The sequence below is a fragment of the Delphinus delphis genome, chromosome 18 (assembly GCF_949987515.2).
Source record: "Delphinus delphis chromosome 18, mDelDel1.2, whole genome shotgun sequence".
Lineage (NCBI taxonomy): Eukaryota > Metazoa > Chordata > Mammalia > Artiodactyla > Delphinidae > Delphinus > Delphinus delphis.
The window spans coordinates 5,074,684-5,101,375 of NC_082700.1; the positions used below are offsets into that span (position 1 = coordinate 5,074,684).

At 40.2% G+C, this 26,692-nt stretch overlaps 1 protein-coding gene across 6 annotated transcripts in view; it reads right to left on the minus strand.

The window, feature by feature from the left end:
- Positions 1-26,692, minus strand: part of LNX2 (ligand of numb-protein X 2) — a 306,755-nt gene that overhangs the window by 27,114 nt on the left and 252,949 nt on the right. For 4 of the 6 annotated variants that reach the window (XM_059995924.1, XM_059995923.1, XM_059995925.1 and 1 more), the window contains 3 exons: positions 17,004-17,522; positions 6,041-6,267; positions 4,699-4,898 (listed from right to left, as the gene is read on the minus strand). In XM_059995924.1, coding sequence (XP_059851907.1) covers positions 4,699-4,898; positions 6,041-6,267; positions 17,004-17,410 — 834 coding nt within the window. In that variant the 5' untranslated portion in view covers positions 17,411-17,522. Of the gene's footprint in view, positions 1-4,698; positions 4,899-6,040; positions 6,268-17,003; positions 17,523-26,692 lie in introns of those variants that run through there. The other 2 variants (XM_059995928.1, XM_059995927.1) reach the window with 2 other exon arrangements.

Genomic DNA, 26,692 nt, shown 5'->3' on the forward strand with positions numbered 1-26,692 from the left:
TGCTCATGAAAGACTAGTTCTAGTGGGACAGAAACTGAAGTGCTACTGGATTACAAAGTTACTTTTCCAAAATGAAATACACTTAAGCTAGAGAAAACAGTTTTAAGGAAAGTGGTGCACTCAAGTATACAGCCTTATATTAGATGAGTGACTTTTACTTTAAAGAAGAGCCGATAATCATAATTCCACTAATTATCTGGCACACAAGTGTAACATATCTTATAAAATAAGCATAATTTAATACAGAACATTTACTTATTAAACTTTATAACCTTGAAATAAGTACAGTGACTGATCCTTGGACCTGTAACGTCACTGAGAAAATATACCCACCTTCAGTTATTTACCTAGTTAGAGGAATTAGCACAGTTCTTGGTATTTATCACAGTGAGAGCTCCTCTGAATCTGCCTGAGGTGAAAGTGAGGGGGAACCAGCGCTCTGAACACCGGTTATGTGACAGGCTCTGGGTGAGGTGTGAGGTTAAATTTTTTTCACATGAAATCTATGTGAAGCAAGACCTCCCCCCTTTCTGTTAATCTAGGGTTGATAGTTTTGAACACTGTTAACTTGAATTTTGTTCATTTTGGCCTGTTGGCATCTTTAAAAATTCAGCCATCAAATTCATAGATGGCATACACAAAGTTGCTATTCTCCCAAGTCTGCAACATCTATGCATTTGGTAGCCATCCAAGCCCTCAATAAAAACACTGAATACGGGGTCAAGTAGAGAATTAAGGCAGTTTCTAAAAAAACTAGCCTGACATGAATCCATTAATCAAAAACCATCATTTCTGGCTACTCAGCTAAGAGCTACCTATCTCTAGGCTCACAGCTTTCCGTCTTATATTCAGGTATATCACAAATGACTTTACGAAATATCTGGCTGAAATCCAGCCATAGCCGTGTGCAACCATGCAGCCTCACAGTATCCTTGGGAAGTAGGTGTGGAATATCCCACAGCTGGAAGATTTTTTCCTTCATGAATGTGTGGTGGCTGGCAAAAGGCAGAGAAAGCAGAGACCAGATAAAATACTGTCTCCAGGCTTCGTAAAAATAGCACCAGCAATAGTAAACTCTACCACTTCGGCTAAATGTGTTTTGTACCAATGCAATGAACATATGGCTGCAATTATTTTCCTTCAAAACTGAACATGCCTCAGTCACTGATGATGGATCAAACTGAAAATACTTCAAAAGTTATATTATCTTTAATAGTGACACTGATGTAATTTATAACTAATTTTTTTCTTCAAACTGCTCAAAAGGCTGCATCACAAAAGGCCTTGAAGGTTATATGGGTCTCCTCTTCCAAGAGGCTATTTAGTAGAATAAGGGGTGTGTGTGTGTGTGTGTGCGCGCGTGTGTGTGATGCGGGGAGACTGAAGCCACACCCTGTCACTGCACACAGTTTGCTGAAATAGAAGCACAGGCAGCTTGACAGCTCTTTGCTCTATAAATAAACCATCTTTCCCACTCCTGGGGATTTTCAGATGGGCTCACTGTATTATTTATGTATCTTATACAGAGTTGGACCAGGTAGTAAACCAGGTAGTAAAAAAATTCCAAGCAGCCTTATTTCCCAGCGTTTACTTTTGAATGACCATAAATACTCCACATTTGGGCAAGGGGCGTGGCTTTACTTACTGGCTCCAGCATACCAGTCAGAGGCCGAGCAGAAGTCAGGGCCCACAGTAGGAGAGATCCTTTTGAATCCATTAACCAGGTTATGTGTTCTTACTTTTCTTACCAATTTGAATCATTCAACTGGACTTATTAAGATGATCATTACTAGAGATATTAATATGTGTGCCTCCGTAAACAATAATAGTGCCTTGGAATTTCTACAATGTAAATTTATAGCTATGAGTTAATTTCCAAAAATGCAGTCAATAATTTCAGATAACTAATTTTACTTGAGTTGTAAGGATTCAATTATATTACTAAACACAATTCTCTAAAATAGAAGAGTAAAATGCCCGCTGCTGAAATATATTAGCAAATAAAGCCTGAAAAACTATTTAACCTCAATGGTATTCAAAGAAATGCAGATAAAAACAAAGCATTTGGGGCTTCCCTGGTGGCGCAGTGGTTGGGAGTCAGTCTGCCGATGCAGGGGACGCGGGTTCGTGCCCTGTCCAGGAAGATCCCACATGCCGCGGAGCGGCTAGGCCTGTGAGCCATGGCCGCTAAGCCTGCGCGTCCGGAGCCTGTGCTCCGCAACGGGAGAGGCCACAACAGTGAGAGGCCTGCGTACCGCAAAAAAACAAAACAAAAAAACCCAAAGCATTTGTTTTTACCTTTAGAATTTAGGAAAAGAATGAGAAATATATACAAATGTTAATACCCAATGCTAGTACATCACTGGTAGCAAAAAAGAAAACACAAAAATGAATGCACACTTATTAATAGAGAGGCTGGAAGTGGGAGAAAATGGGAGAGAGAAAGAACGCTGTACGAGCTGCAGACAGGAGCCACCGGGCTCTCCTGGTCTGGGCCACCCGGGTGTCAAAATGTCAGGGCGGCCAGCAGACTCGGACTGCGAGCTGGGAAGTCGGGAACACAGGGAAGGTTTTGCCAGCCTGGCACAGCCAGAGTACTAATGTCATAAAATGACAGCAAATACAGCATACAGTAAATAGCTATCTTTTACTAGTAAACACAGTGAAGAGCTAGCTACGGTATGATCAGGAAGCTGATTTTATATAAGCGGGACTGGTTACACTTCCTGTACCCCCTACTTCTTCTTAGTATTTAGTAAGAAACAAAACCTTGCTAGAAAGCTCAGTCTGTGTCAGCCTTGCTAAGGGCAATGAAGGAAGGGTTTGGGGCCTGAGTGTGTTAAAGTGGGAATAACACACCGTGAGGGGCAGCGTGCAAGTGGGAGTGGAAAAATTCCTAGAGGGTCCAAGTTTTGTTTTAATAAAGGAGATGGCTATTCCCAACAGGATGTTATAGCCAAGTCCACTCTTTTACTGATTCAGCAAGTATTTCCTGTGCTTATGACATGCACAGCACTATGAGAAATCTGTATCACAACTGGTACTGTTAGGGTGGCTGCAATCACCACACAAAGCCAAGCCCATTTGAATAGTTCACTGTGATTACACGCCAAGAGCTGAAGAGTAAAGCAGTGAACACTGTCAGTAATTCAAGTAAGGAGGGGTCAGAACGGGCGAGAAGGGCTGAGCAAAGCTCTTAAGGATGAAGGTGGACAAGCCAGCACGGTGGGACAGCCTGGAATCGGGAGTGAGGTGGCGGCAAGAAGACTGCCATGTCTGGCTTTTCCACTGGATTATAAATTCCATGAGGACTGGGGGAGTACCTTGCTCTTAGTTGCATTCTCAGTGGCTAGTACAGTGCCTAGAACATTACCACTGCTATGCGTGAAACAAAAAGGAAGGGTTAAGATGAAGATGACAGGCTGTGCAAGAGACCACAGAGGACCGTGAATATGAATCAGTCTGGGTGTGACGCTCTAGTCACATTTTCCCAAGGAAAGCAGAGTTACAGATATATTAAGCTGGCAGTGATTTTGTCGGATTGAAGAGCGGAGAGCTGGGCGGCAGGGACGTCTGGTGGGGTGTGTACAGAGTTGGACACAGCAGTGGGGGCCTGGACTGAAGAGGGAGCAGGGAAAGGGGGAATGAGGGGTGGGTGTCAACACATCATGGTGAGGACCAAACAACGAAGGAGGGAGGAGTCCTGGAGCTTGGGTTCCTAGAAGATAGTTTTCCTTGTATTTCTTCTCTCTCCTTCTGGAGGTTACTATTTCTTTTAGCTTCAACTATCATCTACACTTGTATGACTCAAATACCCAGGCCAGTAGCCACAGAAGTCCAGTCCCATACAGAAGAATCCTCCCCTCCTCCTCCCCTCAGCCCCACGTGCCCTCTAAGAAAACAACACCTTGTCCCAAGCTAGTTCTTTTCGGGGAATAGCTGTTTTTTCTTAAATGTCATCTTCTGACAGAGAAGGTGAGGGTAGCACCAAGGGTTAAAGGGTGGAGTGCACACTAGGGAGCCAAGGAGACAGGCATGGTTTCTGAATTCCGGCTTAAATCCCATGGTATAAATTGTAACTAACCAGTGCTGCACGGTCTGTCTTTTACAGACGGTCGTAATCAGTGTAGTAGAGGAAGGTAAACTAGACAATGCAGGTGATGGGTGGATGAGAACACTGGATCTGGGATCAGAGGATGTCAGCATGGGTGGGACGGCTCTGAACCAGCCAGCCCTGCAGACCAAGCCGGGAAGAGCCCAGCCGGCCCCAAGAGCCCAAGCACTGCAAGCACAGCCACATGCGGGACTGGAAATAAAGTAGGGAGAAAAACTACATTCCATGCATATGGGGAAACAGAAGAAATTACAGATAAATTCTGACTTCTTTTGCATGTAATAGCAGTAAAACTAACCTATATACAACTCAAGTTCCACAGTACCACAATGTTCTTTTTTTTTTTTGCGGTATGCGGGCCTCTCACTGTTGTGGCCTCTCCCGTTGCGAAGCGGCCACAGCTCACGGGCCCAGCCGCTCCGCGGCATGTGGGATCCTCCTGGACTGGGGCCCGAACCCGCGTCCCCTGCATTGGCAGGCGGACTCTCAACCACTGCGCCACCAGGGAAGCCCACAATGTTCTGTTTTAAACTTATGAATAAGAACAAAAGAGCGCAAGTTAACACAGTAATTAAAACGGATACCTGAAGAATCTGGTCTCCAGCAAGAAGTCTCCCATCTCTGGCGATTATCCCATCCCGGTAGACTTCCTGGATAACAATGTTAATCAGTGGCGTTTCATTGCCACCCACAATGCTAATTCCTAGCTGAATATAAGGATTAGACCGGTGAATTTCAATTGTGGTGATTTCGCCTTCTGGTAAACTAAGTGGCTGCTGTGTGGCTGCCAAGTTAGAAATGAGAGAGAGAAATAGATGGAAAGAGAAACATTTTATATTTTGGTTATCATCTTCAGGTAAATAAGTCATCTTACATTAGCAGATGGTAAAGAACTATGCAATACCGCTGGATAAGGAAAGCAGAATGACAAAAAGTATCTGTTAAGATTATCTAAACATTTCTTGTCCCAAAGGTGATCAGCGAATTATCACAAGCGGTTACTACGTCTCAGATCACAGTGATCTGATGGAGCAATAGTAAGAGAACGTCATCTCGACCTAACTGACGAGAGACGGTTTGGTCGGTGGAACACGTGTAAACCGTGCAAAGAAGCATAAAGACGACTCTGTGGTATGTGATCGCCACGGGGTGAGAGAGGAGTCCCAAAGGCTCTAAGAAGGGGTGGCTCTTGGAAAAGGGTTATGGCTGGGGCAGGAAAAATTTGAATTTGTAGTAAGATTTGGAATTTGTTCAAGAAAAGTATATTTAAAAATAAATGCCTAGAGCCAACCATCAAGACGTGTCCAAGATCCACGACTACAGGCCTTCTGTTCACTCCTAGTGGCTGTACAGTCAGATTCGTGGCGGCCACCAGAGCAGAGCAATAGTCACGGGCGTGGCCGTGGGGTCAGATATACACCCAGCCCTTCCCCGGCGGCACGAGCCGACCAATTCGTCTCAAGATTTAGGCCTCTCCTGTCACAAACCAGCTCCCAGCACCGTCAGCGGCATTTAGTCAGCTAACAGATGGGAAGGGTCCGGCACACGTGTGACACAGGGAGCGCCTAATTTGCGGTATTATTTTTGTTGCTCTTGATGTTGTTGTTTTCTTAGTCAAGAAGCAACAAGCGTTTGCACACAAACATCTAGTAAGAAGCAGGTTAACAACCAGTGAATCATGGACTAAACAGAAGAGGGAGGGAAAGGTCACCTTCCTCAGAGTAAGTTCTGAGCTCTGCTTCTAAACTGCAAACTGTCAGACTTGTGCACTTTAAAGGGTGAGTTATGTGCTATGTGGATTATATCTCAAAATTAATTTTTTAAAGAGGAAAGAAAACGCATGTTGGGAGAGCAGCAGGGAGTGGTGGGGAGGAAGGCAACGCCCGGTTTGAGAAGAGGCGAGGAACACAGGCGGCCGACACGTACTGTCCCCAGTAGGGCTCTCCTCGAAGGCGGGGTTGTCCAGGCCAGGCTCCTCTGTCCAGGCGGGAAGGGACGCCGATGTCAGGGTCGGCCCTGAACAGTCCGCTTCGGGTGATAAAGTAGCTGGAAGATCTATGACCATGGTTCCATTTTCATTCTCGATCTCCGTCTGAGCTTTACTAGTTTTCCGTCTCTCCAGGGCAACTCTCTGATGAGAAGCTCCAGGGCATCTAGAAAGAGAGCGTCAGGTGGTTTCCAGATGATGTGAAAGGAAAAAAAAAGCGATTAACAGTTTGTACCACAACAAAACAATGGCAATGGCTTCTACGCAAAAAGCACCTGGAAGTACCCACAAGCATTTCCACTCAAACGAAGTTCTTACCACTCCACGGAGCAAATCTAAAACAAGGCATTTGCACAAACATGTACTCAGGAATCTATTAGTACCAGAAATAACATACACAGTGTAGTACACCAGTACAGTTCTCCCTGCACTGTGAGAATCATCCTGAGGTTCTGATTTCATAGCCCCTTTTACAGGTTAAACGGCTGGACCACAGGACTGGAAACCAGCACCTTCCTCCACAAGCCCCCTGCGTCCTGCCTTAGACCCTGAGCACCCTGCCGCTCCGCTCTCACACCCAACACTGCACATCACCTGTTAGTGGGTGGAAATACATCTGAAGCTTTACCACTTGCAGGAAGGCACAGCAAAGGCTCAAATTTATGACAGGCATGGGAGGAGAGGAAAACATATCTCCTGGTTTGTAAAAACAGAACTGCAACAGTGGAATTACAGATATGCTATGAAACTTGAAGAATATACTTCTAAGTACTGGGGAAACTTACATAAGCACCAAAAAATAAGGGCTGTTAACTTGCTTGTTTTTACTTACTTAGGCCAACAAAGGGGCAGATATATGTTTGTTTAAACATTTAAAGAAAGTCTTTATACACAGATGTTAGCAGTGCTGCAAGGTGCCAGTTCTTTCCACCTGACACCCTGACTGGACAAAGTGACGAATAATGCCCAGTTGGAGGAGTGGGTGGAAGAACTGGGGATTTGTACAGGAGCCAGGCCCACGCGCCTAGACCCCGACACGGCTCTACAGACCCCACCTACTCTCCTGCTGGGGTAAGAAGTTTAGCAAAGGGTGGGCAGGATCGGCGACAGTCTTGTGGCTAGGGCTGCAGACCTTCATTCAATAACAGGATTCTTAAAAATCTAAAATTTCAATCAAAATTAAGGACAGAATTCAGTTAAAATTGAAAGCTATTCCTTAATGATAAGAGTAATAAAATTTCCCTCATGAACTGGAGATTTATTTTAGGTCCTGGATTTCAAGTTCTTGAAAAGGATCATTATGAGATTTCTTTATTCAACACTCTCTCCGGACATGCTTTCTCTTCACCTTGCTAAGAAGGGGGTCCAATTATTTTCTTCCAGGGAGTGTTTCTGCAAGGGCCTGGCAAATATGTTTGAAAATGATGTCACTGAAAAAATTACTTTTGTCAAGTAAGCATATTTAATTAGAAATGCATTTTAAAAAATTTAATTCAACAAAAAATTGACACTAAAAACTGAATCAGAAAAAATACTTTTGATTAAGAAGACAGGTAATGATTTAGTTCTCAAAATATGTATCATACACAAATATCTACATGGCCAATGGCTAGTCTTTAATGGAATAGAAGGACTAGGAACAGGAATTGAAGAGGAAATACAAACGATGTGAACACCTGGGAATGAGCCTAACAAGCAACTAAAAAAATCCTACAAACTAAATAACCATAAAGGCTAAGATATAGTTATTAAACATGGAAAAACAAATTTAAAAAGCAAAACTTAAGATTGTTAGAGAGGTGAAGAAACAGGTATACTTAAGTTCCCAGTAGGGCAGCAAATCGTTAACAGGAATTAAAGATATTAAAAATGATACTATGTAAAAATATGGAAGAATGATCCTACCCGGGAATAGAGGAAGGTTACACAGGGAACCTTCGGGAACACCCGTGTTTAAACACGATGGAGCAGCTGAGTAGACTGAGACAGAACAACCAGACAAGAGTGTCAACAAAGAAAAAGCAGCCAACTGTGCAAACGCCATAAAGGGGGCAAATAAGGTAAGGGCCAAAGCACTGGTTTGATTTTAAAATTAAAAGGTCATGGTGACCTTAGAAAGAACACTTTCAGTGATGAGGGCAAAAGCCCAAACTGTAACACAAGCAGTTCTGTTAACAAAATAACATGCATTCCACAAAACTGCACAACAAAACTTACAGAGCTTAGGTGGAAAGAGGACGGGGATAGATAGACCATTCAACACCGGGGCATCTGGGGATGGAGAATGGCTGCTAATGGGTACAGGGCTTCTTTTTGGGGTGTTGACGTGTTCTAAAAGTTAGATTGTGATGATGGTTACACAATTCTGTGAATATACTAAAAACCACTGAATTGTATACTTTAAAAATAGGTGAAGTTTACAGTAGGTAAAATATATGTCAATAAAACTAATTTTTAAACAAAAGGTGAATAGGGAATGAGTAGATCAGAGCAGGCTTGGACAGAGAAAAGCCCCTGACCGCAGACAGCCCACAGCCAGCATCCCTCAAATTTGTAAACATTTGGAACTGAAAGAGAAAGGAAGAAACCAGAATTTGCTGGGTGTCTAATTAGGGCCAGTCACTGTGTAGACCTTATGTACAGTATTTCACTGAATCCTCAAAACTGCTCTGTCATCCCCATTTTACAAATGGGAAACTTAACTCACTAAGCCAGCATCACATAGCTGTTAAGTTATGGAGCCAAAATTCAAGCAAACTCAGATCTGATTTAAAGGTGCCTGCTCTTTACACTGGATCGTATGGGATTCTTTTCCCAGGCCTTAAGAAAACACAAATTGAATTTGTTCTACAAACTTGTACCTAGAAACACAGTCATAGAATGTTAGAGTGAGAAAGGCTTTGGTGATCATGGAAACACGAACGGAAATCACAAACAGCAACAAAAACCTGTGCATCTTTTTCAATGGAGTATTTAACAACACAAACCGCAACTGGCATAGGGGGATATAACTGGGATCATTCCAGCAGGTAACTGAGTGTAGCAGGAGGCTAGTTTGGAGGCTATTACACATGATAAAAAACACCAGAAAAGAAGTGCACCACTGAATGACGTCAGGGTAGGCGTGGGCTCAGACGATGCAGGTGGAAGTGGAGCCCTGAGACAGTGGGCTGCCCTTAACAAGGGCACTGGAGGCAGCGTGACCTGCCACAGGCTGAGGGCTGTGCCCCCCAGGCAGGCTTCTCTACATGCAGGTGTGTCTTTACATTTTTCCTAAATAAAGCCCAAAGGCTCTTGCAGCACCTACAGCCAAACTGAGGGACTTTTCCTTTCCTGCTGAAGGTTATAATTTCATTCCACTATTCTGGCTCTCCTTATGGAGGAAAATCACATATGAACTAGCTTGATTTATGGCACGGTGGCATCATTCCCTGAGTAACGATGATTCACATTAGGAAACACACAGTGTAACAGAGCACACTGTATTACTGGTAGCAGTACTAGGGTTAGTGGTGGTGGTGGCAGCAGTAATAGTAGAGGTAAAATCAAATGGGGCACGGTAAGTGCCAACACAATGCCAGGTACTTAATGCAACTCAAAGAGCGTGAGCATCTTAGAACCAAGAAAAATGATAGAGTTACGGATTACAACATGCAAACATCACCTTAAGTGACGTCAGTGAAAATGTTAGATTAAGGGTATCTGAAAAGCCTCTCTTCCACAAAGCAACGCGAACATTGGCAAAAGCTGTCAGAAAAATTTCTGAGCTCTGGAAATAAGCCAAGGTTCTGTAGCAATCTGGAGTGCATTTATTTAAGAAAAATGGCTGCGTCTTTACGAACAGTGAGCTCTGTAGCATTTGAACTTGCCCTATTCCCATCCCCACCTCCCCCAGTAGCCTGGGATAGCCATGGCCCACAGTCACAGTGGAATCAGGAGTCTGGCAGCCACTGGAGGAGCAGACTGGAGCACCTGCAAAGCCCCATTTGTAGAGAATTGTCATTAAGTGACCTGTTGGTTCCCTGGAAGACCTCACTCGCAAGGCTGTCTTTATCTGACCTGACTTGGGGCTTACTCAGTGCAAAGGCATTTGTTGGGGTGGCGGGGGAAGGCAATTGTGTAAGACTGTGGCTGCCTGAGGTAGACAGACAAAAGGCTAATCAAAAAGTTTAAAAGGAAAAGCTAGGGAATGAAATGTCCAGGGCTATGTGCATGCACAGGAAAGAGCTGAGAAGGCCCTAAGCTCTCACTTCTGGCTAACACTGAAGCTACGGAAAGCAGGAGATGAAGGCTAAGCAGGAGTGTCAACTGCCTGAGTGCTGAAGGTGTGCCCCACCGTGCGCACAGTGCCCCTTGGGGAGAGTGGGAGATTCATCGGTTACGGGCATTTAAGAAATTCTCTGTTCAATCATTAGCTGATTAGAAAACTCACTAAGCAAACAGTAACAAACAGCAATAATAAATCCTGAAGAGAAAGAAGAATCTGATTTCCAGAGTTGCCACATTATATTATTTAAAATGTCCAGTGTTCAATACAAAATTAAGAGACATGCAAAGAAATAAGTAAGTATGGCCCATACATGGGAAAAAAAGGAGTTAACAGAAACTGTCCCTAAGGAAGCCCAGACATTGGCCTTACAAGACAATGACTTAAATCGAGTATTATAAATAGGTTCAAAGAACAGAGGGACTCCATGTCTAAATAACTAAAGGAAAATATGAGAGTGATCTCTCAACAAATAAAAATACCAATAAAGAAATATGTTATATTAAAGAGCCAAATAAACATTCTGGATTTAAAAATAAGTACAATAAGTGCATTTATTCTAAGTACAATAAATGAACAATTCACTAGAAGAATTCACAGGAGATTTGAACAGGTAAAAGAATCAGTGAACTTAAAGGTAGGTCAACTGAGATTATCCAGTCTGAGGAATAGAAAGAAAAAGAATGAACAGAAAGGATAAAGCCTCTAGGTCCTGTGAGAAACCATCAAGAGTATTAACATATGCAGAATGGGAGTCCCATAAGGAGACACATTAGGGCAGGAAGAATATTTGAAGACATAGTGACCAAAATCTTTTCAAGTCTGAAGAATGCTGAAAACAGCAAGAGTGAAGTACCTCATCACAAAGAAGTGACCCTCAGTAAGGCTGCCACCTGACTTCTCTTCAGAAGCTATGGGGAACAGGAGGCTGTGGACAGCACATACTCAGAGTGCTGAAAAAAGACTGTCAACCAAGAAGTCTATCCTTCAAAAACAGGAGAAATCACGACATTCCCAGATACATGAAAACAAAGAGCCTGTTGCTAGCAGACTTGCCCTATAAGAAATACTAAAAGAAATCCTTTAGGCTGATATGAAAGGACATTAGACAGTAACTCAAATCCACATTAAGAAATAAAGACCACTGGTAAAGGTAACTACATAGATAAATGTAAGACGGCATTAAAGTGCTTTGTGGTTTATAACTCCTTTTTGGTCCTATTTGGTTTAAAAGACAACCCTGTGCAAAGCAATAATTATAATTCTGTTTAGATGGGCATGTAATGCGTAAAGATGTAATTTGTACAACAATGATAGCACAAAGGATGTGGAAAGGAATGAAGGTATATATGAGCTAATTTTGTGTATACTGGTGAAATCAAGTCAGTATTAATCTGAACTAGACTGTTGAAAATTAATATGTTAATTGCAATCCCCAAGGCAACTACTAAGAAAATAATTCAAAAAATAGATATGAACAGAAATGACAAAGGAATTAAAATGGCATACTTGAAAATATCTATTTAACAAAAAAAAAGGGAAGAAATGGATTAACCTTTAGAGAAACCAAAAAGAAATGACATGTGGAAACAACAAAATGGCAGACATAAATTCTACCTTATCAGTAATTACATCAAATATAAATGAATTAAACACTCCAATCAAAAGCCAGTGATTGGCAGAATGGATGAAAAAGACAAACGGGATCCAAGTATATGCTGTCTACAAGAGACACATTTCAAAGACACCGATAGGTCAAAATTAAAAGGAGAGGAAAAAGATATACTATGCAAACATTAACAGAAAGAGAGCTGAATGGGTATACTAATTTCAGACAAATAGACTTTAAGACAAAAATTGTTTCTAGTGACAACATTCTACCATAACGAAAAGGTTTGATTTGCCACAAAACTATAACAATTATAAACATAAACACAATTAACAGCAGGCCTTCAAAGTACATGAAGCCAAAAATGACACAATTAGAGGAAGAATAGACAATTCAAAACTAATAGTCTGGGCTTCCCTGGTGGCGCAGTGGTTGAGAGGCTGCCTGCCGATGCAGGGGACACGGGTTCGTGCCCCGGTCCGGGAAGATCCCACATGCCGTGGAGAGGCTGGGCCCGTGAGCCATGGCCGCTGAGCCTGCGCGTCCGGAGCCTGTGCTCCTTAACGGGAAAGGCCACAACAGTGAGAGGCCCACGTACCACAAAACAAAAAACAAAAACAAACTTATAGTCTAAGCCTTCAATATCCCACTTTCAATAATGGATAGAACAACTAGACATAAGGACAAGAAAAGAGACTTTTAACAATATTATAAATCAACTAGACCTAACAGAAATCTATAGAACATTCCACCCATCAATAGCAGAACACACATTCTTCTTGTGTACAAAATGGAGTATTTTCCAAGATAGACTGTGTGCTAGGCCATTAAAAAAAGCCTCAGTAGTGACTTCCCTGGTGGTCCAGTGGTTAGGACTCTGCGCTTCCACTGCAGGGGGCCCGGGTTCCATCCCTGGTCTGGAAACTAAGAACCCACATTCCGCTCGGCATGGCCAAAATCATTAATTAATATTTTTTAAAGCCTCAATAAAATTTTAAGTATTAAATTGCACACATGTTCTCCAATAACAATTAATTCAAAATGGATCAAAGACCCAAATGTAAGTGCTAAAAGCATAAAGGTCTTAGAAGGAAACATAGGTGTAAAGCTTCATGACCTTGGATTAGGCAGTGGTTTTTTAGCTACGACACCAAAAGCACAAGCAAAGAAAAAAATAGATAAAATGGACTTCATAAAAATTAATTGGAGAAATATCTAACCAAATCCTTTGACCACCTAAATTGGATTACTTGACTTTTTGTTGAGTTGTAGGAATTCTTTACATATTCTGGATACTAGACTCTTACCGGATACATGATTTACAAATATACATCTGCTTTTTACATTATATAGGAGAAAAAAATGCTGGTGAGAATGTGTCAAACACAAACTTCTCTCCAAGTTAAAATGTGAATTTGAAAGAGCAATCTTGTCTCAGCCTACCCTGACCCTTAAAGGCTTCAAAACCATTTGATGAACTAGAAAAGCTCTCAGCATAGAAAAAGACTTCTTTGAAGGGTTTCTCTATATTGTACAAACTTTTTAGAATACTGCTAAACTCTAAGTTTTAAGAGGAAAAGAAAAATGGTTCTGAATTTTGCCATAAACCAGGGCACAAATGCTCAATTTAACAACAACGACAAAAAAAAAAAACCACCCCAATATTATCATTTACAATTAGCATAAGATGTTAGATTGCTGAGGATGAGGCAGGGATGGGGGTAGAGAGGTAGGAGGAATGCTTTATAGTTGATGCTGCTTGGCAAAATTTCTGAAAGCAATTACTACAATGCTCCAGGCGTCATACAATATATAGAATATTTCTTAAGGGCTTTAGTTCTCCTCAAAGATGAGCACTTTCCTAAATCTTTTAAAATTCTTCATTGTTTTCCTAATATATAATCAGTTAATAACTAGTCATTTTATTTTAAAACACAGTCATCTTTCATAAATGTTTTACTTTTAGCCATAGGAGAAAATGTCAGCTGTTTTCAGACTGAAGCAGATTTCTTAAGTTCAAATAGGTAAGGTAATTTAAACTCAAAATTACCAGATTTAACAAACTATTCCTAATGCTGTATTTCTATTAATAATTAAAGTAATCATAATTCTGTGTCTCATGACATCACTCTTATTGCTAGTTTGTGTTGCTTTTACCTGGCTACAAATTTTTTTGTCCTCCCCCCACAAAGTGAAGCTTAGTTCCCCTCCCCTTGAATCTGGGCAGTTATGTGACTACAGCATAAGGGATGCTATGTGACTTTAAGGCTAGAGCATACAAGGCCATGCAGCTTCTTGCCTTATTTACTGGAACCCACGTAAGAACTTAAAATACCCTGAGGCCACTGTGCTGGAGAGGCCACCCATAGGCTCTCCTGTGGACAAGTCCCGGCTGTGCCCATGCCTCTAGTGGACCGCCATCAAGGTGCCAGACATGTGAATGAAGCTGCTGCCTTGGAAGTAAATTCTTCAGTTGCAATTGCTGCAGTCCTGGGCTTTTGTTCTCCCCAGCTGTGGCCCAGACTGGACAGAACAGAGTCGGGCCATCCCTGCTGTGCCCTGTCTGAATCCCTGACTCACAGAATCCATGAGCAGAACCAAGCACTCACTGTTTTATGTCACTATATTTGGAGTGGTTGGTTTCTCAGCAATAGATAACCAGAACACAGATTAACAATTTAATTGAACAAACATTAGATGAGTGTCAACTTTCTAATTTTTGTAATCAATAGTCACTCTTAGCTGCATACATCAAGCAAGTCACCTCACCTTTTCAAATTATTCACCTTTTTCAATGTATCTTTCACAACACAGGCCTAAGACACTTTGGAAATGATTAAATTAGTAGCTCAAATATTAATAAGCACACTTGGAAAATAGAACTTTCAACTGGACATAATTGCTTAGCTTTTATCAAACTATAAGGATAGTCTGCAATTCCCAACATTTTTATGTCAACATAAACAGCTTGATAGAAAATACTACTGATACTTCGACTACATATTAAGTTCTTATATGCATTTTAGTTAAGCAAATATTCCTAAAATAATTGTGTAATTTTTATCTCACTGCTATCAAAATACTTAACTGAATTGAGACTTTGTTCAGTTCCTGTAATACCCCAAAACCGATGTTCATAAAAGAGTCACAAAAGAAACTTATCTCTGAAAAAGACTAGTTCTACTGAAAGGAATAGGAAAAGCCTAAAATCTTCTTCAACCTCAGCCACAACTAGGCCTGACCCAGACAGCAGATTCAAGAGTTTGGTGTCAATCTCCAGGAAGTCTCTGTTATTGTGTTCAGATTCTATGCCTGCTGCTGACCAAAGACACACAAAAGCCTAAGACTCCTGCATTTTCAAAAGTCTATACATCTATCCTACTCTTTTTTTTAGCTCTTATTTTTAGACAGTGCAGCTTAAGTTTAAGCAATTTCTTTATAAATCTTCACGTTTCTGACATTTTAATAACATCTCATTCTTTCTCATAAATCTAAATTATTTCTAATGAGTACACTCACTTTATAACACTGATATTTAGGAACAGAATGAACACGTATACTCACGTGTACATGAAACTTTTACTACCACATAACAGCAGAGAACATGATTCACCCTGGGTAAGGTCAGCATGGTATGTTAGAACGCTAAGCAGGAATACTGAAGTTTAAGTCTAACCATGCCATTACCTAGCTCCAAATCTTTGTGACTCAGTTTCCTGATTCATAAAGTGAGGGGATAAGATTAGATTCAATTCATGATTTCATGTGTGAGTATAATGACAAACTGTTCCATACCAAACTTATACTATTATTTCTAAGTTTCTGAGTCCAATATATTGTGCTAAGCATTGTTTTTCACAGCAATCAAGATTACTGCAGATTTACACTGCACAAGTGGCTGACCTATAAAATTTAGAAATCAATACATTTATTTTGGTCATTTTATGTGATTCTATCTCCAAAAGAGATGAATTTTAGCCCTTCTTAAGGGTAGAAACAATTTTAAAGATCAAGTCTTTTATCAAAGTCAAACGATAAAACTCAATCTTTTAAAAAGCTTTTGTCAGTAGAACAAAAATCCCCACTAAATGTTTTAAAGTTTCCAACCCCTAGTTCTCGTTCAGTCAAGTTCTTGAACACAGAATTTTACAAGATCTTAGCGAATAAAATCACAGATACAGGCAGACCTCATTTTACTGCACTTCCCTTTACTGCCCTTCACAGACTACATTTTTTACAAATTCAAAGTTTGTGGCAACCCTGTGTGTCATCAGATGATGGTTAGCATTTCCTAGCAATAAAGTATTTTTCAATCAAGGTATGTAAGTTTTTAGACCTAATGCTATTGCACCCTTACTAGACTACAGTACAGCGTAAACAGAACTTTCACATGCACTGGGAAACCAAAAAATTCGTGTGACCTGCTGTAGTGTGCTATTTGATATTCACTTTACTGCGGTGGTCTGGAACCGAACCTGCAACATCTCCGAGGTGTGCCTGTACCCATTTCCATGTTGCAACAATATTATAATTTTTAACAGCTGCATGATATCCCGATGCACTGATGTACTATTGTATTTTTAACCCTTCCCCTACTGTTAAGTAATCAGATTGACACCAGTTTACTGAACTCTGCACAGTGTTGCAGCAAACATCTTTACATACAATTTTCCCTTCTTTTGGACTATTTCCTTAGGATAATAAGCTGGATAGACAATACTGACATTTACAGTTTTTGAAACAAATTGAGAAACTGCCTTGCAAAAGGAATCTATCATTATATCCTGCTACCATGTGACTATAACAACCTCATATTGGTAAGTGTAAAACGGTACTTCCTGACTGTAGTTTTTACATGCATGTTTTTGATAAATAGTAATATTAAATGACCGTTGCATGCAACTTGTTTGTTGTATCTCCTGTGCAGGATTTGTCTGTTTACTTACTGATGCCTTGGCATTTGTATCGGGTTTATTTGTTTGAGCCACCTTTTTATAGCCTAGAGTCGCTTCTCTCTCTCTCTCACCTGTTTTTAAGGTGTGCCTCCAGGTCGCAGCGCTGCACTACATCTTGGCACACTGAAGAGAACGGACATAAAACTAATAATTTGTCCAGAAGTTTATGAACTAGAATGCTAGACTTCTTACACAACTTAAAGTGGAGTCTCTTCCGGTCCAATGGACAGAAATCCTTCTCTTGCAGGAAGTTTCTGAGGCACTTGCAGCAGAAGGTATGTCCACAGGGGGTGTCTAGTGGCTGCAGCAGAGGCTGAAGGCAAATGTGGCAGACCAGGTCGTCATCCACTTCATCCTGGTAATTGTATAAGTGATTTTCTCGTGTCCAGTGTTGCTGGCCGCATTCAAAACACAGAGGATTGAAGGAGGAGGAAGAGGTCTGCTCCACAGACACCATCTCATCGTTTGTCGTTCCCATTTTGAATCAGCGGAAGCAGTTTCTGTATCTTCATACATTAGACTTCCATTAAAGGTTTGATCTTTAAAAGACAGTGATGTATTTGACTAAAACCCAGGTCTGTTTTTCTAGACTAGACAAAACAAAACAAAACAACCAGAAAAGTAATTACTATCAATCAACATAGGCTAAAAGAATCAACATAATATTACTATGTTGAATTCTTTTTTAGTAAAAAATTAAAATGTACGTCAGGGAATAAATTAGTCATAAAAACATAAAAATGACATTAACTAATTTGCTTGTTGGCTAAGGATGACTTACCTTGCCAAGTTCTTGGTGAAAAAAGAACTTAGGATTAAAAGCAAAGATGACATATTAATATGTGGTGTGACACAGGAAACAATTTGTTCTACTGACTGAAATCCCGATACTTCACTGCTTAATGGTGGTTTCAATACCAGTTAACCTACGTAGTATGCTAATAATGCAATCTGAGGTATATTATGTGATAAATTTGCACTTGCCGTCCCAGTCATGGTGCCCTGCTTCTGACCGATCTTACACATTTGTAGTGCCATCCCAAAAATTACGTCTCTGAAATGTAGTCTCAAGGATAATCCAGTGTCTTAAAAAAATGACCTCTACTCTACACTGTTTGGGAGAAACTGGATTTCAAAATATATATGTATGATTTGAATATTCTCTCCCTATAATACAGATTGCAGAAAGATAGATCTGCACAGCATATATAAATAACATCTCTGCAAACTCCACAAACTTCAATACTATTTCATGCCATTAAGAGAAAAAACCCACTGATGCAATTTTAATATTAACTTTTAAAGGTGACAGGGTAATCTAAGACACATCTTTAGGCTTTATTCATATGTACATCAGGGTATTATGAGTCAAGAGGATCCTGAGCGCTGTTCTCGACTCTGGAAGACTCTTATTTAATTGAAACTGTCTGTTCACAAAGCAGTAACTTTGTCTTATTCCTGTTGGGCTGACCCCGAAGATGAGTGTGAAGTACAGTGTGTGTGGGTGAAAACGGAGTTTTGGAATTGAGCTCCTTGCCTGTAAATGTTCCCTAAATACTTGTGTATATGAAACCTGTATAATAAAAAGAAGTATTCTCAATAAAAAAAAAGAAACCCACTATAATTCAATTAAACAGATAAGGCATGTTATAAATGTCCATCCCAGCTCGCATTATTCCACACTCCCATTGCTTCTGGCTTACTCAGAGCAGCAGAGTGCACGTGTGTGTGTGTGTGTGTGTGTGTGTGCGTGCGTGCGCGCACACGCACCTCCTCTAAGACAGCAGCCTGCTCCAGTTTGGTGCAGGGCTAGCAAGGAATGCTCCCCTCACATAACGGTTTCCATACCTCCTGCTGCTGCAGCACCAGGGGTCAAAAAATCACCTCCAAAAGCAGCAGCTATGTCCATTCTGAATATTTACAGTCTCTGGTATGTGCCAAACACTGAACAGGGAGATAAGGGAGGTGGGGAGAGGACAGTTAAGAGAGCCCATTGTTGGATCATATGGTAGTTCTATCTTTAGCTTTTTAAGGAACCTCCATACTGTTCTCCGTAGTGGCTGTATCAATTTATATTCCCGCCAACAGTGCAAGAGGGTACCCTTTTCTCCACACCCTCTGCAGCACTTACTGTTTGTAGATTTTTTGATGATGGCCATTCTGACCGTGTGAGGTGATACCTCACTGTAGTTTTGATTTGCATTTCCCTGATAATTAGTGATGCTGAGCATCTTTTCATGTGCTTTTTGGCCATCTGTCTGTCTTTGAAGAAATGTCTATTTAGGTTTGAAGAAATGTCTGTTTAGGTCTTCTACCCATTTTTTGCTTGGGTTGTTTGTTTTTTTTGATACTGAGCTGCATGAGCTGTTTGTATATTTTAGAGATTAATCCCCTGTCAGTTGCTTTATTTGCAAATATCTTCTCCTGAAACTAACACAACATCGTGAATCAACTATACTCCAATAAAGATTAAAAAAAAAAGAATGCCCATTGTGAAAACTCAATGAACTAAATATTCTCAGAAAGTTGTGCACCGGGTGCTGTGTGAATGCAGAGAAAGAGGAGGAGAGCTGGCATCTAACTCAGTTTGGCTTTGTAGCCAGAAATACTTTCAAGAGGGGACACAACACGGCTGCTGGGCTGTGACAGGAAGCACTGGCCAGAGAGGAAACGGACAAGGGCCTCTTCACGTCCTGAGTGTGCACGGCACATTCGGGAATGTGAGCCGGTGAAACATCTGAGGCAAGAAAATGAACTCAGAGTGGAGGCATTCTGAAACCTGGGGTCCTGTACCAGATCAGAAAGGGCAGACACCACGTTAATGCTGCTAGCATTTGTTTCAGTGATAAAATCCTCTTCCGATCATATATATATATATATATATACACACACACACACACACACACATATATACATATATTTATATTTATATACATATATTTTTGCTATTTTATTACCTGGAGTATTTATCAGAAAAACAATATTAACATTTTAAGAGATTTAACAAGAACTGCCATGAATTATGAGGGGGTGGGACAAGATTCAGATGGCCTGGCTGAGTCAGATAAACTGTTTTTCAAAACAACTTAATAAAATAATAATAGCAGCTTGTGATCTAAACTATCGGTACAGCATTAAGACAGTAGACACTACTTCCTGTAGTTTGTAACTCATGGGGCTTACACTCTCTGAGCACCATAGCTTTTGTCAGTCCAAGGTATGTGAGATTATGGAGATAAACATCATTTACCTCAGGCAAACAGACCACTTCAATCTCTAGGTATTTTAATACAGAATGTCCACAGACTCGTTTCCTACTCAACTAGCAAGAGAATTCATATATCCCTTGCTCTTCTTTGTTTGTGATAGTATTTATCCTAATTTTTTTCTCAAGAATATACACTGCAATTCTGGCCTCCCACATAATGACTAAGGAAGCATTTCTCTTAAGACTATTATATTTTAGCTATTTTCTGACTCTCTAAATAACTTTGATTATTTTCCTATCACAAAATATTTTCATAAGGAAAAAGAACACGTTCCCATTTAAAATACCAAATAACAACCGCATTATCAACAGCCCCAAAATGCCTCTGTGTTACCATGACACAAACATTAAATGAAAATTTATCACGGGTAGATCACTAACACGTGCATATAAATATTGATTAAACAGCTTCAAGACCATACAGTCTAAGTAGCTAAGAGTACACACCCTGGAGCCAGTCTGTGAGGGTTCAAGTCCTTGTTCAGTCACTTACCAGCCCTGTGGCCTGACTGAATTTCTCTGTGGCTGTTTCCTCCTCACGTGTAAAATGGGGGTAGTTAACAGTGCCGATCTCAGAGGGGTGATACAGAGAATAAACAGGCACATTAACAGGTGCTGAATAAATGTCAGCTATTACTACTACTACTAAAGATAAAGAAACAGATGTTCAGACAGATTTTATGATTTGCCCAAAGCTGCACAACTTATAATTACTCAGTAAGAAAGAAGGAAGATGAATCCAGTTCTTTCTTGTTTCAAAATAACCCGACAGTAAATTAAGTAATTATAGGAAAGAGGAACGGTGTTTCATGTAAGCCTGAGTGTATGGATTTTTTAAAGACGAAGGCAGCCTACGCCTGTTTTCCAATCCCCAAGCCCACTCCTCTCTGCCCAGCTCCGGCAGGTGACTTGATTTCCACTTTGTGAGCAAGCCCACTCCTAACACCTCACAAGGCTTCCTACACTACTGTCCCTCCCCCGAAGCTGTGAGCTCCTTAAGAGGTGGACCTCCAGCAGGGGAGAAGCTCAATAAATGCTGAATGACCAACTGGGTGACCAAAGTTAGGTGGCCAGAAATACATTCATGTATACAGGAGGATATGCCCATGTTTAATTTTGATTTCAGACATTCTATTAGCACAATTTGAAATACTAAAATACAAGTTAAATAATAGTCTTAAATATTTTCCAAAATATAAAGATAAAATGTAGCATTACGTGTATCTTTACAAGCTATATTATCCGTGTAGCTAATATAACAGTAATATAACAGGAACAGTAAACAGATGGATGCTATCAAATAGGCTGGGAGGGAATTCCCTGGTGGTCCAGTGGTTAGGACTCTGCACTTTCACCACCGAGGGCCCGGGGTTCGATCCCTGATCCGGGGACTAAGATCCCATGAGTCGCGTGGCGCAGCCCAAATAGATAGATAGATAGACAATCAGTTGTCTCATACTTTCTCTCATTTAAAAAATAAATAAATTGGCTGGGAATATTACAACACATTTAAGATAACATCCTGAAAGATAATCAGTGCAGTGGAGAGGGAGTTATAAGACTGTTTACTACCTAACTCCAGTTATGATTAACGTGCTTGCTTTTCCTGGCCTATGAGACAAGACTATCCTGCTACATCCTGAAGACTCTCAGAACGAGCTACGGTTTTTCACAGTTAATTTGCACACACTCCCAAACTATGTTATTCAGACCATTTCTCTTAATGTTACTTTTGACTCAGGCTGAAAGAGTCCTCACTAGCCCTAAACTAGGGCTAGTCCTCACTAGCCCTAAACTAGGAGATCCAGATAAAAGAAGATGAGCTAAGGGTTACCACCAAAGTACGGTTAGGTGGGGATCATCTTTGGTTCCTCTGACACATCAGTGCTGAGTCTGAGGATACCTCTCCCCATGCATCCCAGCAAAATCCTACTCACGCCTTAAGTCTTAGCTCCACCTCCACCCCCTCCGTCAGATCCCATCGGCCTCCTTCCCGCTCCCAGTTCGCCCCCTCTTTCCCTTCTGTTCCTGCTGCTTTTTACACACGCCTTCGTCTCATCAATTACTACACTTGCGTGCTTGCTTATCTGTCTCCTTACCGCTTGGAGGTTACGGTGAAGACAGTATCTATCTCTTGTGTTCCCAGGTCTTGGCACATATTGTACAATTAAAAAAAAAAGTTCTCAGGCTCATACTGGAGCCTGAAATGTATAAGAGTCTTGAGATGTATTATATAACTAAGTAAATTTATGAGAAACCCTTGCACATTAATTTGTGGCACTGCAAACCGATCAACATAGTGGACCCTGCCCTATGATTACAGACAAACTAGGAATAAGATATTACTTCCTTTAATCTTCAAAAGTCTGAGGGAAAAAAAAGGGGTTTTTTTGTTTAATGATGTCAACACAAGAAAATTTTCTTATTGTATATGTTACATATCAGCTTTCATAGCTACCTTTGTATAAAGCAGTGGTTGTCAAACTTTGACACCTAAGGATCCCTTTATCCACCCTGGATAAGTTTGGCTGTTTCTTAAAAAAACAAAACAAAAAAACAAAAAAAAAACTACCATACAATCCAGCAACTCCACTACCCGGCATTTATCCCAAAGAAATAAAAACGTTCACACAAAAACCGGTACAGCTTTATTTGTAATGGCCTCAAACCAGAAACAACCCAACTGTCCTTCAACAAGTGAACAGTTAAACAAATGATGGCATATCCACACCACACGGCTCAGCAATAAAATAGAACGATCTACTGATGTGCACACCAGCCTGGGTGGACCTCAAGGAATTATGCTGAGTGAGAAAGCCGATCCTCAAAGGTTGCATATTGTATTTTCCATGTATATAATGTTCTTGAAATGACAATGCAATTAAGTAAATTAATTAAAATGTTTGTTAATAAAAAATAAACCCATTACATGTTAACATTTTTATGAAAAATAACTTTTTTCAAAATAAAAAAATATATAGTGCGGAGAGAAGCACTGTTGATGTAGAATGTATTTTCCAAATCTGGAGTCTCAAATCTGCTTTCAACCTTTTGTGACATCACATGTCAAGTTTCCTCTGGAAAACTCTACGGAACACTCATGAGAGAATGAGAATGAAAAGGGTAGGTAAAGTATTGTGTTACTGGGAAAATAATTTTGACCTTGTGGACCCAATGAAAACACAGGGTCCTGGGTCACACGTGGACAAGCAGTACAGAGCACTGAAGGGTTCTGACACCCCTCTTCCACAAGAAGAAGTACCAGTCAGTAACCAACAAGACTTTTAAAAAAGACAAAAACTGGAAAAGGCCTACTGTGGAGGTGAGCCCATACTGGAGGAATCTGTCTTTCCTGGAATGAAGCTCTTTCTCCAGAGCCTTCTCCCACTGAAGAAGCATATCTGGATATCACTGTACAGGAATATTAAGCATATTAAATGAGACCCTTACATAAATTCTATTCTTAATCAAAACATTTCCTATATGTCATGAGGAAAATGACCAAATACCAGTTTTCCAACAATTCCACATCTATTATTTATAATTCTCATTGTCTACGTAAAAGTGTAATTCAGCACACTTAGCTATTTGTCTCCTATTCCTTTTTATCAAGTAGAAATATTTGAAAAGCCATTTAAAAATTCTTAAGCTGCTACTTGTAGTGAGATGTGCCCTATTTAATAATCTAGAAAATTAGTAAGCTAAGCAAAAAAAATGCTAGAAGCTATGAAACTTAGGCTCTGAGCTCCATGCCAGCTGGGTAACTAGGTCACTACACAATTCCTTTTCATTCATCACATGTTTATCCAGTGTCTACGAAGTGCTGGTATTATATAGATATTCTGGTGCCTAGGCTTCCTGTCTACACACTATCAGCTTTGCTTAAATAGTAATAAACCACACATCATATACACACAGTTTAAATCTAGCTCCAAAATTCTCATTTTATATCTTTTTATACACAATATTTACTGATATGTTATATTTACGTTTTAGTCCTGACATCTGTTATTGTTTTTTGATAACTTTAATAATCTCCTAAATATTTTACAAAAAGGAGGTTAAATTGTGGCTGGCAGAGAATTTACAAATTTCAAATGTCCTTCTACTTTAGTTTTTCTAATTTTGAACCACTAATCTATGATGAAAACTTTTTTTTTTTAATGCAAAAACCAAACTGGATTACCTACCCAATTCCTGCAGGCTCACAGAGTTATACTAGAGTTATACTTCTTAAAATACTACTAAATTATGTTACCTTACAGTAATTTAAAAACAGAATTGATATAAAACTATTTCAAAAAGGAAATACACCATATGGAATGCTAAACATTTCCATACAGCTAAATACCCAGACAGACCTCCACCAATAAGAAAAGGCTTCTGTGGCAAGGGGTCTTCCAGGAAAGACACACTCCCACAGCACGTGACCTCTTCTCAGCAGCACTCCTCACCAGCCAGCCGAGATGGGGCAATTTCTAACATCTTAAAGAATGTCACAAATTCATAAGAGTTGCACAATACATTTAACAATGCGGGGTGGGTTTTGAGGGGAAGTAGTTTTCATTGGTTTAGTTTTATTGCATGCCATGTTCACCGGCTGGATATACTTTTAATACTTCTTTATATGACATTCAAAGGCAAGGGTTCTGATTTAAATAAATAATCTGTTTTCTTCTAAAGGATGAAACCTCTCAAACATTTAAGTTCTTGCACAGTAAATTTAGAAAACATTTGTTTTCAAGTGATTGATAAATTCTTATTTTCAAGGTCTTTTCAATCTCTAATTTCTATAACTGTGGATCAAAATCCCTCTGCTCACTCTCAGTTATCCAAGGAAGTAAAGGGCATCAAAAAGAGCACTGGCCGTGGGTTCAAAATTTGCTTCTGCCATGCACTCACTAGCAATGTGGCACCGCAACGCGGCACAGCAATTAGAAGTCTATAAATCTCAACTTCCTCATGTTAGAAATGGCATCTTGCTCGTGGCGCAGGATTACTATGAAGCTAAAAATGTTACACTGCCAGAAAAACCTCTTACAAACCACAAGGCATTATAACACAAACTTATGACTAGATTAATGACTGTAAAGGACGATGTAGATAAGAACAGACAGCTGGCCTAATCTGTGGCCCGAGCTCCTTCCACGAGACTGGTCACGGGAGGCCTGTGTCTGATTCCTGGCTCTGAGACCGGCAACCAGGCCACCAGCTCAGCCCTTCCCCACTCTAGACTCCACTCTCTGAACCTACAGACCAGTGGGCCAAACCAGATAAACTCTAAAGTTACTTATAGACCCCCAATGCCATGATTCTAGAAACGTTCTTTGAGCACACATTTTTCCCCCCAAAACAGAACAAACAGTTTTCTTTACTATTATCCAGCATTGTATTAACTATAAAAATGATCTAAATCCAAAGCTTATCAGGAGAGGTTTTTGTGTGTTTCTTTTTTGTTTTTTGATTTTGTTCGTTTGTTTGATCTTCATAGTACTGGACACTCTTTTAAGTTCCCGACCTGAAAATTTCTCTTTTTGCAGACAAGCGTATGGACAAGAGAGGAGGGCTAGATATATAATTGAACATCTCTGTTTATTATGGTGGGACAACGTACGAGACTATAGTGCTATAAGACAAAATTTACTTTTCTTACTGGCTCTCCTACAGTGCTGTTTAGGAGATGCTGCGACATCTACCTGAAGGACTAATATGGTTATTCGTCTGCTTTCTCTGAAAGGCAAGCACAGGTTAACTGTCAGTAGTATAGTAGACGTTTTAGATGGCAGATTTTGCTCCACACTCAAACATATTTTTCCATTCAAGAAACATCTAAAGCTACAGAAAAAGAACAAACTTTTCAGTCTTACTTCCTTCAATAACTGCAAAGAAATCAGCAGGACACTGCTACTCTGTGATCAAACCCACACAATAAAATAAATGAAGTGGAACTAAACCACAGTCAGGAAAGGTTTTATGGTGGTGGTACTACTAATAATTAAGGGTCCCAGACTTCATTATCTTAACTATCAGTAAGGTATAAGAAATTTAAATGCTGCAGCTTTCCAAGCTAATTAGGGACACCGATAATTAAAAGAACAGATATTATTTAAGATGCTCAATTTGTCCCAGTTATAATCTAATGTATATAAAAATGATCAGCTCAAGAATGACTCTGGACCAGACTCAAGGGACCATCACCGAATGGCCAGATCTTGTGCTTTCTCAAGACCAGCCTAACAGGCACCAGTGTCAGGGGCAGGAACCAAAGCCTTGTTAGCCTTGGTATTTATCCAGAATGAGTCTAGTGTGTTGCCAGAGGTCCTTCTAATTTATTAACAATGAGTTGTTTGAGTTAAATACAGTTCCAATACTGAGAAAAATTAAAAGAGAAATCCTCATATAATGTAACTCATTATCCAGATTCAGATACATCACAGATAAAACAACCCTTTAAAATATAAATGCCTATGTTACATGACAGGAAATAAAATG